The following is a 12,866-nucleotide window of genomic DNA, read 5'->3' as shown; positions in this document are numbered from 1 at the left end:
CCAGGCGCCAAATGCCAAAACAGGCGAAAAAACGCCAGAGGCAGACAGTTCGAAGGGACACTTTCATTGTCTGATGCGGAGAAGGAGAGGGCCTCCAACTTGGCGCAAATGCGCCAGAGGCGAGCAATTCAGACAGATAAGAGTGTCCGAGATGGACATCGCCAAACAGCCTCGAGACTCTACCAAGCTCGAAGCTCCAGCAAGTGGGGAGGAGCCAGCCAGGCGCCAGGCACCAAAAAAGCGCCAGAAGCGCCAGCCTGGCGCAATGTGCCAAAAGCTCCATAAGAACTAGCCTGGCGCCTGGCGCAATGCGAAGGAAGAGCTAGAAGCGCCAGACAGGCGCGAGGAGCCAGCCAGGCGCGAGGAGCCAGACAGGCTTCAGGCTTCATCCAGAAGAGATCCATGTCAAAGAACACCCTGGTCTTCTTTGAGACAAGTGTGATCTCTAAAGCACTTCATAAGTGACTTGACGATTCCTTCAAACAGCTGAGAATTAAAGCGCATGAAGTGCGAGCTTTTGCGAATTCTTGTTCTTTCCATAACAATATGTCATAAAGGACATATTAGCTGTCACATACGGGAGATGCAACTCTGTGTTGACTTCCCATTACACGAAGGATGTCCAGTTAACCTAAGAGAGATCCTTCTCTCTTGGTTTATACGTGTCTGCGGATGTGTTGCTGGGAGAGGGAGCCGACGCTGATCCTTAACTAGTGAGTTAATTTTATTTAACATAGTGTTTTTTCTTGGGGTTGTTTGAAAGGAGTTTGGGGATAACTCTTTTCAAATTAAGCACTAACCCTCGTGTTAGGATCAGGTGATTGGGATCGGTGTTGTGCTCCTTAATTATGCCACTAGGCATAGGTGTATTGTCATATAAGTGGATAAGACCCCATTGACAAAGGCCATTAGGTTCTGTTGAGTAAGTGGATAAGACCCCATTGACAGACCTACAAGAACTCTTAGCCATAGGTCACATCCTCGCTGAGGCTCTTGAGACGGAGTAGACTCCTAAGCAATAGCTAGGTAGTCAACCCTCCGTCTAAACAGATAGGAACCAAGGTTTTATTTATTTATTACCTACAACGTATGTTGTTTACCTGTCTACTCAGTATTTAGCTGTCTCTTACCCACCACCGAGGGTGCCAATCAGCTAAGTATATATCTGGCAGGTAAGTTGAATGTATAAAAATGATATTGTTATGATACAATAAAGTTTTATACATACTTACCTGCAGATATATACTTAGCTTTAGACTCCGTCGTCCCGACAGAAATTCAAATTTCGCGGCACACGCTACAGGTAGGTCAGGTGATCTACCGTCCCGCCGCTGGGTGGCAGGAATAGGAACCATTCCCGTTTTCTATCAGAATTTTTTCTCTCTACCACCTGTCTCCTGCGGGGAGGCTGGGTGGGCCATTAATCGTATATATCTGCAGGTAAGTATGTATAAAACTTTATTGTATCATAACAATATAATTTTTATTTGGTAACTGAAATGTACAGAAATGCCACTCTTATTGTTTTTATTTTTAGTATTTAAGAATTTATATTATGTTCCTTATGTTGATTAGGTCAAAAATTACTGAGTTGTCTTTGCCTCATTTTAAGGGAACGCATGGAAGGGGAGAGACGTGAACCTCGAGAGGTTCGAGAAGGCCGACGACACGAAAAGCATCGTGAAAGAGGAGGAAAGCATGACAAGCCTTTTACTGATCTTCGAAGTAAAATTGAGAAGAGAGGAAAAATGGCAGAAAGAGAAATGGTAAGTTTTTCCTGAGACTGGTTTTAATAAACTTCATTCATTTGATCTTTTTGTGATTCAACTTCATTATGTCACAGTATTGTTGCATGTGTTTTTATTTAACAGGTGTTTTTGTATTATTTGGTGAATGTGTTATATAGAAGGAAGATGTCTGGGCCTTTCATGTGAGAACATAGAAGATGATTTGAGTAATATTTTCAGGGTGATAAAGATAAAAAAAAAATAAGAATACACCTTCTTTGAGTAAGTAATGTCCATACAGTGAACAATTCTCTTGATTTATGTCCTGTAAGGGAGAAAGAGTCAGAAATGCATTTCATGTTGCAAAGCATACCTATGTTTAGGTGAGATCTCCAGACTGAAAGACATTCTGACTAAGAATTGGCCATTAAAATAAGTTTTAGTGGGTATGTTAATGCTCTAAGGAGTTTAGTCAATGCAAATGCAGTATTAATATTTAGGGATTTTTGGCGTGATTTCTGCAGATGGCCATGTTAAATGAATTGTTTTGTTATTTTTCAGTAGATGCACTTTACAAATAGTTACAGTAATGAATAAACTTTGCTGTTCTCACCCAGTAAAGCATGAGTAAAGTAAGATGATATTTTTGGAAGACTGTTTATGCTCCTCCAAGATGTTGATCTATGTCTTATTTTATTTGTTTCTCTTTTCAAGATGTTTCAGGATAGACGAAGGGGACGGGAACGAGAGGATTATTACATCGATGACAGAGAGTATGAGCATGTCGACTATCATCGAGAGCATATTCCCAGTAGAGGTGGGGGAATGGGGAGAGGAGTTATGGGTCCCGGCGATTACCAACAGCATGTTCACCACCGCAGAGATGAGCCTCCGATGATGCAGTTGTCCCCTCGAGAAAGGGCTGAACGAGACAGGAGAATGGAACGTTTTTTAGTAGCAGGTAATTTTGTCTTTGGTTTTGTCAAACCAATGCAGCACAAAAGGGGTATTATTTCATCTATGGAGTTCCTTTCTATTGGAGCATTTATTTATAGTTAAGAACATGAATAACTTTGGCAGGCTAAAGCTCACAAAATAAGATCCTGATCAAGTTAAAGCTTCTTATTTATGGAGATTTAAAATCATTAAAGATTTTGTATTATGTATTTTGATTGCAGGAATCATTTCCCAAAATTTCAGTTTTGAACCATTTGCAGATATCCTAATTACAAATGTTAACCATATATGTAGTAGTGAGTCACTGAAAGACTTACTTTACTGAAATTTTGCTCTTGTTGACATTCAGATAAGCAAAAAGAGCTATCTCAAAGAGAGGCAGAGTCTCGCCGTCAAAGAAGAGAAGAAGAAAAACGGGAAGAACAGCTTGTTCGACATCGCGGGGAATCTTCTTTCAAGCACAGTCGTACACATTCACCAGTTGACATCCAGCCGCAAAAGAAGAGAAAGCATCACCATCAAGACTCTTATGCCCCTGCGGGTAAACACTCTGAGATTATAGTTTTATGATTCCTGTTGTCTTCCATATAGCCTAAGGATATTCAGATAGTTTATATTGTTTTTACTGTTTCTGTAGTGTTCTCCATAGAGAATGTTTGGTGCTCCATAGAAAGTGTTTGTAAAACATATACTACTATAATTTGCATTCTTAAAGATAATGTTATTTATCTCATTGTGTCTGAGAATTGTAAATATCATGTAAGTGTAAAGGCAGTAATATTTCTTAATTTGTTAAATCCAACAGAAAATATAGATGAGGTGACAATTCTAAGTGAGGAGGAAGAGGGAGAGTATGAAGAAATGGGCGAAGAGGAGGAAGAAAAGAAAGTATTGAAGGACAAGAGGTCTGATGACGATTCCAAGAAGAAGAAAAAGAAGAGGGAGGATTCTTCCTTAAAAGACAAAGATGCTGATGACACAGAACAATCGGATTCCGCTGCCACAGAATCATCAGACACCGAATCAGATTCAGGTTGGTCATTTAGTCCTTTTGTAATTTTTGTTCATTGCTCTGCTTCTGTATTTTTATTTTGCATGTACAGTATATTGAGCTTTTATATTAATTTTAAGACCACAGAGAATTGTGTGTGCATTCTAGCTGTTTCAGGTATTATACTTTTCATTCTCTTATTCAGAATATCAATTTGGCACTGGGATTAAAATATTTTCTAGCATCAGTTGTAAAAGCATTTGGACAAGACATAACTGTAGAGTAGCATATTACGTACTATTAATTATGGTACAGTAGCATATATGAACTAAATCCCTTACAAGTGAGATGTAAGAGTTTAACCTTCACATGTCTGTACAGATATAGTTTTTATACTGTAAAAATTAGGGAAGAGCAAGTTTTTATCTTTATATTTCTTGGGGGTGTCAGTCCTATCTGCCTACACATTGTACAATGCATAGTATATACGTATTACATAGACTTAATTTTCCTAAGCAAAAGAGTAAACCATTCCTGTTCAACAGAATTACAGTTTGGCTGGTGTTGGTTAGCAAGTGAGAATGAGTAGTCAATATTCTGCCAGCTTGTGTGTCTGTTTTGTTTTGATTTTTACATGAATAGATGTGAGTGGGGGGGTTTTGTTAAGATTTTTTATTTCTGTCATATATCGCTTTCCTAAATGGCTGATAAGGGCAGAGAAGGGGATTTGGGAAGTTGGAATCATAACACTACAAAAGGGAGAGAAAATACTTAGGAGAGGCAAGAGGCTGAGGAAAGATGGTAAAACTGTTCACCGCTGAGGTTAGAAATGAAGAGAAAGCAACGACGGAATAATGGAGGCAGGGTTTTGAAAATTTGTATGAAGACTACAGATATGAGCTGGAGGATGTTGGTATAATAGGGTGACCTTTTGAGAAACAACATTCAACAGGTTGAATGGATCCTTTGCAAGATGTAAAGTAAAAATGCTACATATTAACAATGAAAGATAAATAGCCAAAGATAAATATCAAGCAGAAGAACAAAAAGATATGAAATTAAGTAATTTATTAGACAATCAGAATAGTTTGACAATAACATGAGGAAAATATCACTTATGAGGACTGGGACTTAAGAAAAGGGAGTAGCTTAAGACCTGTTTGATCTCACCTTTGCCACTAGACACACTACAATACAAGTATCAGTTTCTGCATAAATGGTGGTGAAAATGAGAGAATAGTAGTCAGAGGGCATTTTATACAGACGATAATGGTATCTTCAGTGGAGAAAATTCCATGGCAAACATCTGTAAAGAATAAGCTATTACATCATAATAAATTACACATCATTAGCGTAACACAAACTTTCTTCCATAGGAAGAAAAGCTACGTACACAGTTAGAAATCTAACTAGTATGTCAAAACTAAATATTTTCCTTTACTGTAGATTTTAGTTTGATGATTATTACCAATATTAGTGTCTAGAAATAGCTCTAATGTATGAGGGTTTTTTAATATAATAAAGTTAATAATATTGAAACACCTAAACTGTCCTCACTAAGTTATATTCTTAAGTATTTTGAATTATTTTTACTTACTGAAAGATACTGCAGTTTTAAATAATCTCTTATATTATAATCAAGGCAAGAGGGCTATAAGTACTTATTTTAAGTTACTATTAGTCTGGGTACCTTGTAATTGTGGAAATTTTTTTTTTTCCTTTTCAGTTTAGGTATTTATTATGAAGATATTGTTACAAGTAAATGCGCTATTAGGTTAAGACCTTATTACTGACTGAATGTGATACAGTATTTAAAAAAATTTTTTACTTTTCAGGCCCTATCATGACGGGTGAGTTTGTAATAGTACAGTATTTGATGTTTTCAGCCAAAGCATTGTATGTTTTTATTAAAATTTGTGGTACTATTTATTTATTGATTTGCTCTCATTTTTTGATAGTGGCAAACCAACTAACACATGAGGTCAAGAAACCATCTTACAAATTACCTATTTTGGAATGTGTATCTCCACACAGTCATGCAGCCTCCTGTGAGGAGGCTGTAGACCCTTAAAGGCTTGGCTGGATAGGGCTATTTAGTTAGCCATTACTACTTATATTCTCATATAATACCTTTCTGGCCTCTCATTTGTTGTTCTTAAATTATCTTAATTGTTCTGGGTCTTATGTTTAGAGAATACAGTACTGTATATCATTTTCCTCTGTTACATCATAGTGGTGTGAAGGCCCCACTGACATTTGAGCAGTCTCATTTTATTGTAGGTGTCAGCTTTTAGTTAGCGAGCTTTGATGTTATTTGATTTTCATACTGTTTTCATTACATACAATGAGATGTAATTTTTTTATGTAATGTTCATTTGGGCTTCTTAACTTGGGGTGTGTTCAGAATTGTAGCCAGTACTGAATGTGTTATGTTGTTGTTCCTTGTATTATGTATTTATACTCAACATCTCTGTAATAATGCAGTATATCCACACAAAGCACAAAACTCTTTTTCTTATTCATGTTTTACTGCCTATTACAGGGCACTGTTACCCAAAAATTAAGTTGTGATGACATTACGCCTCTCCATGACCTCCTCAGTGTGTATGGGACTATGTGTTGATGTTATGTGGCTCATGTAATGGGTGGCTGGCCTGATTCCAGTCTCGCCCAAGTCTTCCTTACCTATCTACTCAGCTTTTTGCATTCACATAACCAACAGCAATCACTATCTCTCTTTCTGGTAGTATTTCATGTGACATTCTGCAGTTATATATGAAATTACGTTCACAATTTCTTTGAAAAGTTCATTTGTTGTTGCAGAGCACACTACCAGTTCCATCTGCTCTTCCTGAATAAGTATAAAAATGATCCCTTTCCCATCTCTTGTGTGTGTGTATGTGCTAATGCACATTTGGCACTTATAACTCACATGCAGTGCTTTAACAGTTTCCAGTTCCTTCTCTTACCTTCAAGAGACCAAATAAAAGCTCCTCATCTCCATTAGTTCATTTTTAATTCAACAGCTGTTACAGCCAGTAACTCACGGCCATCTTCAGGGGTTCACTAGATCTACAATGGTACTATACACTTCAACTTATAGGAGAATACAGCTATAAAAGTAATTAAAAACAAGAATCTTAAATGAAGGTCCCAACACACAGTCCACAGCTTAATTTGACAAGTTTCATAGGCAAGAGAGTCGAGGTGGCCTGCAAACACTTTTTATTTTGTAAAGTTCATATTGCAAGACTTCCCCACCTCTGAATTTAAATTTACAAACTATGTTGGTCCCAGATACCAGGGAACCCCCAGAGGTGGCTGTCAGTGTTCAATGAAGTTTCTTATAGAGAGGTTTTCAGCCAGCCTCCGATTTGTCAACCGTGCTGGTCCCAACTTCTTGGATTTTTTGGGAGTGATGATGCAACAGGTATCACTTACTCGTGAATTCACCATACCTTGGGAATGACTTGAACCCATTAAGTTGTATCTGATAGATGTGTCAGTCATGACGAGGATCTGAACCTGGGCCTTTGGTGTAGATACTATGATAGACAGTCAACCTGGACCATTCAGCTGTTAAGAATATGTAATGGATGGAAATTTATGTATATAATTCACAGCATTTATTTTTGTAAATATACTTTCTAATGCTCATTTAGGGAACTGTGTTATATATTTAGTGGAAAAGCGTTGTGTCTTCAACCACGTTGCATTCCTTTTTTGTCACTTGCATATATGTAATACTAAGTTATGAAAAATTTAGATTTTCCAAACTAAATTTCTAAGGGTTATTGTAGTGTTTTCAGTGTCTGAAGGAGATAATCTTTTGTCCATTCCCCAGAGAGTGCTCGCTCACCCACACCTCCTCATAGGAGCCAGTACCGTGAGTTTATCATCTGTTTCCAAAATTTGTGCAGATATTTTTCGTATTGGTTTTTTGCTTTTGTTGTTGTTTGGTGGTTGGATGTGTATGGTGTTAATTTTGACTTGCCTGAGATTTTTAAGCCCATTTCTGTATACGTATACCCTGTATACAATTTTGTACCTCATATCACTGCAGTGTACAGGGTGTGGAAATTTTATATTGGAAGAGGAAATTTTCTTAATACCTGTAGATCTTTAATAGTTTTGTGTGTCCAAAATTGCATTTTTCGTAAAGAAAGGATTTCAGCTGTGATTTCCTGTTCATGAAACCATGGTTCTGAATTTTATGTGTAGGAATGGGTGGCTTTTAGTACAAAATAATCATGTGATGTTGCTCCATATTTGATTTACTTTAATCGTGATCTTTCTATTCTTATTAACCTGCAGTGAAGATGATTTGATGGATGTACGTTAGTCAGTTTTTATAACCAAAACGCATGTGCTTCACCAAGTGCGTTGTCATAATGCAAGAAATTGGAACTGGGTGGAAATTAAAACTAGTAGTGCATTTATGAAGTAGTAGCACGTGTATAGTGTTACAGCTTTGTTGTGTAATCAGTGAAAGTGTGAGACTAAATTAATTGCTTACATGGAAATGCTTAGTTATTCCTGTATACCAAGCCCCAGCTACTGTGTGGTTTTAGTGAGTGGGTGAAAGCATGTTGTGTTGTATTTGTTTTTATGATATTTTGATGTTTTGTAGAAACCAGTTCCTTTGGCAGATGTTACATGTAAGCTTGCATTGCTTTCATTGTTCATTAGTATTAAACTGGAGAAAAGTATTCTTTCACCACAACCCATCACTCATTATGTAACATAGCCCATGTTATTGATCTCGGAATGTCCTGGACACTGAGTTCTCTCACTTTTTGTGTGTGGTAAATCAGCACTCATTTATCTCTGATGCACCTATGACATCAATTTTTTGTAACCGTTATCTCATGGTGCATCAGGGCAATAGTGATTTAACAAGAAAACCACAATAATGATACTGTATAATAGCTAGTTCTGTTGTACAATCTTCATCACAAACAGTATGTCAACTTTTCCTGTTAAGAAGTTACATATGAGGCGAGTTCTTTCCGCTCTTTCCTGCGTCCACTTATTCCGGCTGAACTCCTCTATGGTTCATTTTCATGCACTCCCCTTTTCTCTAAAACCTGTGTACCTATCTTGCTAGGGTTCTAAACCCTCACTCTCTTCCTCATTTAATCTTGTACATACAGGCAGTCCCCAGCTTACGACGGGGGTTCTGTTCTTGAGACGCGTCATAAGCCGGAGAATCGTCAAAAAACCTAGGAAAACCATACTTTTAATGCTTTGGGGGCATTAAAATCTTTGTAAACTGCATTTTTTATTGCATTTCTCATAAAAAAACTTCAAATATAACTTCATAAGCCGGGGACTGCCGTACTGCTTTTAGGTATCAAAAACTGGTTTCTCCAAGTATATTTTGTAAACCTTATCCTAATCACCTCTTGTGACACCATCTGTTAAATTCACTATACAGTATGGACTTCACCTCAATACTTCTCCCACAACTACCATGTTGCCACTTTCCATTTCTCCACCTTTTGAACATTTTCACCACCTCTTCCTCAGATTCTGCTGTTAACTAGGTCATCTCCATAAAACAGCTCCTAGGAGCTCCATTTTTTTCTTCTTCTAAGTAGTTCTCTCCATTACTACATCATCATCAAAGGACTCAATGCTGATCCCTGGTGGTCATCAACACTCAACACAAATGGTTTTGATACATCTCCCAATGTCTTCACTGTAGGTTTAGTGTTATTGTAGAGTAAAATCACTAGCTTAATGAGTCTTGGTATCCTCTGGATTTTTGTAATCTCATTTAAATATTTGTCACAATACTACAGTATGTATTGCAAATGCCCTTTTAAGATCCTCAGATATCTGGTATAATCTCTTTTTGCAGGGTACTTTTCCTGTAGTTTATCCATCATGAAGACTGCATCAGTTGTTGATCTCTCTGGCCTACGGTCATACTGATATTTTTCTCTTTCCTCCAGCACAATTTCCAGTAATTTCAGAGCTTTCTCAAGCAGTCTTATGCCTCACTGGGCTCATATAGTGAGTCAGATGATTTGGTAGCTTGCTGTAACATTGAGATACCCAACCAAAAAATTTGGTTATTGTGCATAACTCCAAACCCAGTCATAATTCACAAAACTTTGAGTTGAAAATGTTTTGAGTATAACCAATGAATTGGTTGGCAATTGTAAAACCTTATGAAGTAAAAGAAAAGTATCAAGTGTTGTAATTTGAGTAGTGGGTACCCGTTTGTGTCTAAAATGAGATGTATTTATGAATTTTTCATATTATTGTATGTTTACATACATGTTGCTAGTGGCATAATGTATTTATTTCAATCTTTATGGTGAAAAGATACTTTCTTTCAGTCTAGTCATTGTTGGTTAGCAGGTACAGTGAAGGGAGTGGTGACTAGTAATATTTTCTTTTTATTTCAGAGGATTCAGAGAGCACGACGACGGAAGAATCTGATGAAGAGAAAGAAGAAGGAGAGCTGAATACAAAGAAGGCAAAAGATTCAGGTATATTTTTGGCACTTTTAGGAAGTTTGATGGTTGCTAGACCATAGCCAGATATATAAAATATCCATTGTTGCTCTAAAACCTATTCATTTTCATTCTCAATAATGAAAAATAAAAAAAAAGAGAACTTTTAATATTTTGATAATTAATTAGGTAATGATTTTTGTACTAGGGCTTGTAGCTTGCATAAAGATTGAGTATATGGTCTAGTAAGGCAGTTGTCTGATTCCAGTAAACAAACCTGTTTATAATAGTTTTTCTGTTCTATTTCTTCAGGTGATCAGATGTCTGTGTCTGGTAGTGGCTCTGGGTCTGCGAGATCTGGGACTCTATCACCAAATCAAGCAGCGAACTACGATGATTCACCCAGGTAATCTAATTGTTTTATTCATGAATGTTTTTACCTCCCAAATGTTGAATTAAAATTACTTTTTATTCTCTTACTGGCAGTGGTGTAATATTACAACAAATATTTTAGTACAATATTATTTCTCTTCACCCCATAATGTATCCATTTTTCATAGTATAATTGTTTGCATTTAAGATTATTATAAACATGCCACCACAGTAATTTGTATTTTAGTATTGCTTTAGAAGCCTTTCAGAATGACAGAATTGCCCAAAAAATCCTGGCGTTCAACAAATTATGTGGAAATATGTTCATGCTCGTGTAGGCCTTACAGGAAATGTGGATGCTGATAAGAAGCCAAAGCTGCGGCCACTTTTACAGTTTCCATCATTCCTCATTCATTACACTATACCATACATTTTCTTACCTCCTCTTCATCATAGCCACTATCTTACAAGTGTAGGTGCCCTCTTTTTGTAACATACCTGTTTCCTCCTTGCTTCTACCAGAAGTTGGAGGTTCTCTTCATATATGTATTAATGGATTTCTGTAATATTTTAACCCTTGAAAATTTTTCAACTTTATAACTTTTCCTCAGGATGGCAGACCACAGGTCTGACAGAGATGAAGCAGATTATCTGGGAGATTCACCTCCGCAGTCACCCGTTGAAATGAAAGAACAGCTGCCATCATACTACCCAGCCATTATGGGTTGCCGTTCCGTCGATGAATTTGAATGTCTGAACAGGTTAGCATTGCATATGATTACTCTTCTAAGATAAACAAGAAATCACTCATTTCCTTCTGGAAGACTGTGAACACAGTAGTACTAATCTTTGCAGTAGATTTTGGACTTCCAGCAGCTAAGAGTTAAGAATGGTGTTTGGTAAATTATTGCTATGATAGCAAGGCAACTGTTTTTAATGTGGCTATGTATTAAGTGAAGGGAATGTTATTTATATTTACTGTATTTTGTTTCAACACCTCCATTTTTGTACACAAGGTTGACTCAGTATTGATACCCATTTCACGATCAAATCGAAATAAATTATTCATGGTGATGAGTGTTAATGGGTATACAGTATATATAAAATATCACTGACTTACCATACACATTGGACAATATGTTGATTGGAAGACGTAGTTTATCAAAGCCCTACAAGATATGGTTGCTCATATTCTGAATGCATACCTTCATTTGTGCTCTGTTAAGTAAAGTGATTGAGCAGCTCACTCTTAAATGCCCTGACTTTATTTTTGACTTTTATTCTTTGTAGTGTCACATTATTGAATTGATATTTTGTTTTGGATTATCACATTAATTTCTCTAGTACAAGTTTTATGCTAGATATTGTGATGTTTTACTCAGAATTTTTGCTGTTTCTACTTGAAGTTGTATTTCAGCTAAATCCCACTCATTTTAGGATTGAGGAAGGGACCTATGGGGTTGTGTACAGAGCAAGAGAAAAGGCAACCAACCAAATTGTGGCATTAAAAAGACTGAAGATGGAGAAAGAAAAAGAAGGGTTTCCCATCACATCGTTACGTGAAGTCAACACATTACTTAAGGTATGTAATTTAATTCCAATCCTGTCTGTCCCACAACTGTAACAGTCCTTTTGGTAAAAATTGGAAGTTCATTCATGTCACAAATATTACCTCACCTGACAGTTCCCTAAATCTTATTACTAGTATTAAGATGTACATATATGTATATGTATACTCTCAAGTTTACTTATTTGGAGCAAGAAGTTGAACAGCCTGCTTTTGTACCCATTACCTTGTATATAAATAGAACCTAAATGTTTATTGTGCTTAAATATTTGTTGATAAATAATTTCTTATGACTAAATGCTGGGTGAGATATATAATGCTATATTTGTTATACAGATTAAAGGGTAAGATTGCAGTAGAGGACTGTGGTTGCTTTAGTGAAAAACAGAAGTTCAAAGCAAGGCTCCGTTTTGATGTTTATCAAATGTTTTATCCGTTCCTTTTAATTTTCTGCATATATTTTTGTAATTGTGGCTTTATTACCCAAAAATTTCTTCAATTCTAGGGTCAGCACGAAAACATTGTTACAGTTCGTGAGATAGTTGTCGGTAGTAACATGGACAAAATTTATATTGTCATGGATTACGTCGAGCATGATCTCAAGTCTCTCATGGAAACAATGAAACAAAAGAAGCAAGTTTTCAGTGATGGAGAAGTGAAGACACTGATGATTCAGCTTCTTAGAGCTGTTCATCATCTTCACGACAATTGGATCCTGCATAGAGATTTGAAGACTTCTAATTTGCTATTATCACATCGTGGTATTTTAAAGGTAAACACTATCAAGA

The 12,866-nt window shown here is 36.6% G+C and overlaps 1 protein-coding gene across 6 annotated transcripts in view; it reads left to right on the top strand.

Moving 5' to 3' along the window:
* Nucleotides 1-12,866, top strand: part of LOC135212507 (cyclin-dependent kinase 11B-like) — a 42,855-nt gene that overhangs the window by 26,980 nt on the left and 3,009 nt on the right. For 2 of the 6 annotated variants that reach the window (XM_064246012.1, XM_064246016.1), the window contains exons 3-13: nt 1,613-1,766; nt 2,442-2,688; nt 3,034-3,225; nt 3,490-3,717; nt 5,511-5,525; nt 7,520-7,561; nt 10,092-10,175; nt 10,452-10,545; nt 11,123-11,272; nt 11,949-12,093; nt 12,584-12,850. In XM_064246012.1, coding sequence (XP_064102082.1) covers nt 1,613-1,766; nt 2,442-2,688; nt 3,034-3,225; nt 3,490-3,717; nt 5,511-5,525; nt 7,520-7,561; nt 10,092-10,175; nt 10,452-10,545; nt 11,123-11,272; nt 11,949-12,093; nt 12,584-12,850 — 1,618 coding nt within the window. The remainder of the gene's footprint in view (nt 1-1,612; nt 1,767-2,441; nt 2,689-3,033; nt 3,226-3,489; nt 3,718-5,510; nt 5,526-7,519; nt 7,562-10,091; nt 10,176-10,451; nt 10,546-11,122; nt 11,273-11,948; nt 12,094-12,583; nt 12,851-12,866) is intronic. The other 4 variants (XM_064246017.1, XM_064246013.1, XM_064246014.1 and 1 more) reach the window with 4 other exon arrangements.

The sequence above is a fragment of the Macrobrachium nipponense genome, chromosome 41, assembly GCF_015104395.2.
Source record: "Macrobrachium nipponense isolate FS-2020 chromosome 41, ASM1510439v2, whole genome shotgun sequence".
Taxonomy (NCBI): domain Eukaryota; kingdom Metazoa; phylum Arthropoda; class Malacostraca; order Decapoda; family Palaemonidae; genus Macrobrachium; species Macrobrachium nipponense.
This window is presented reverse-complemented; position numbering and strand designations above follow the sequence as displayed.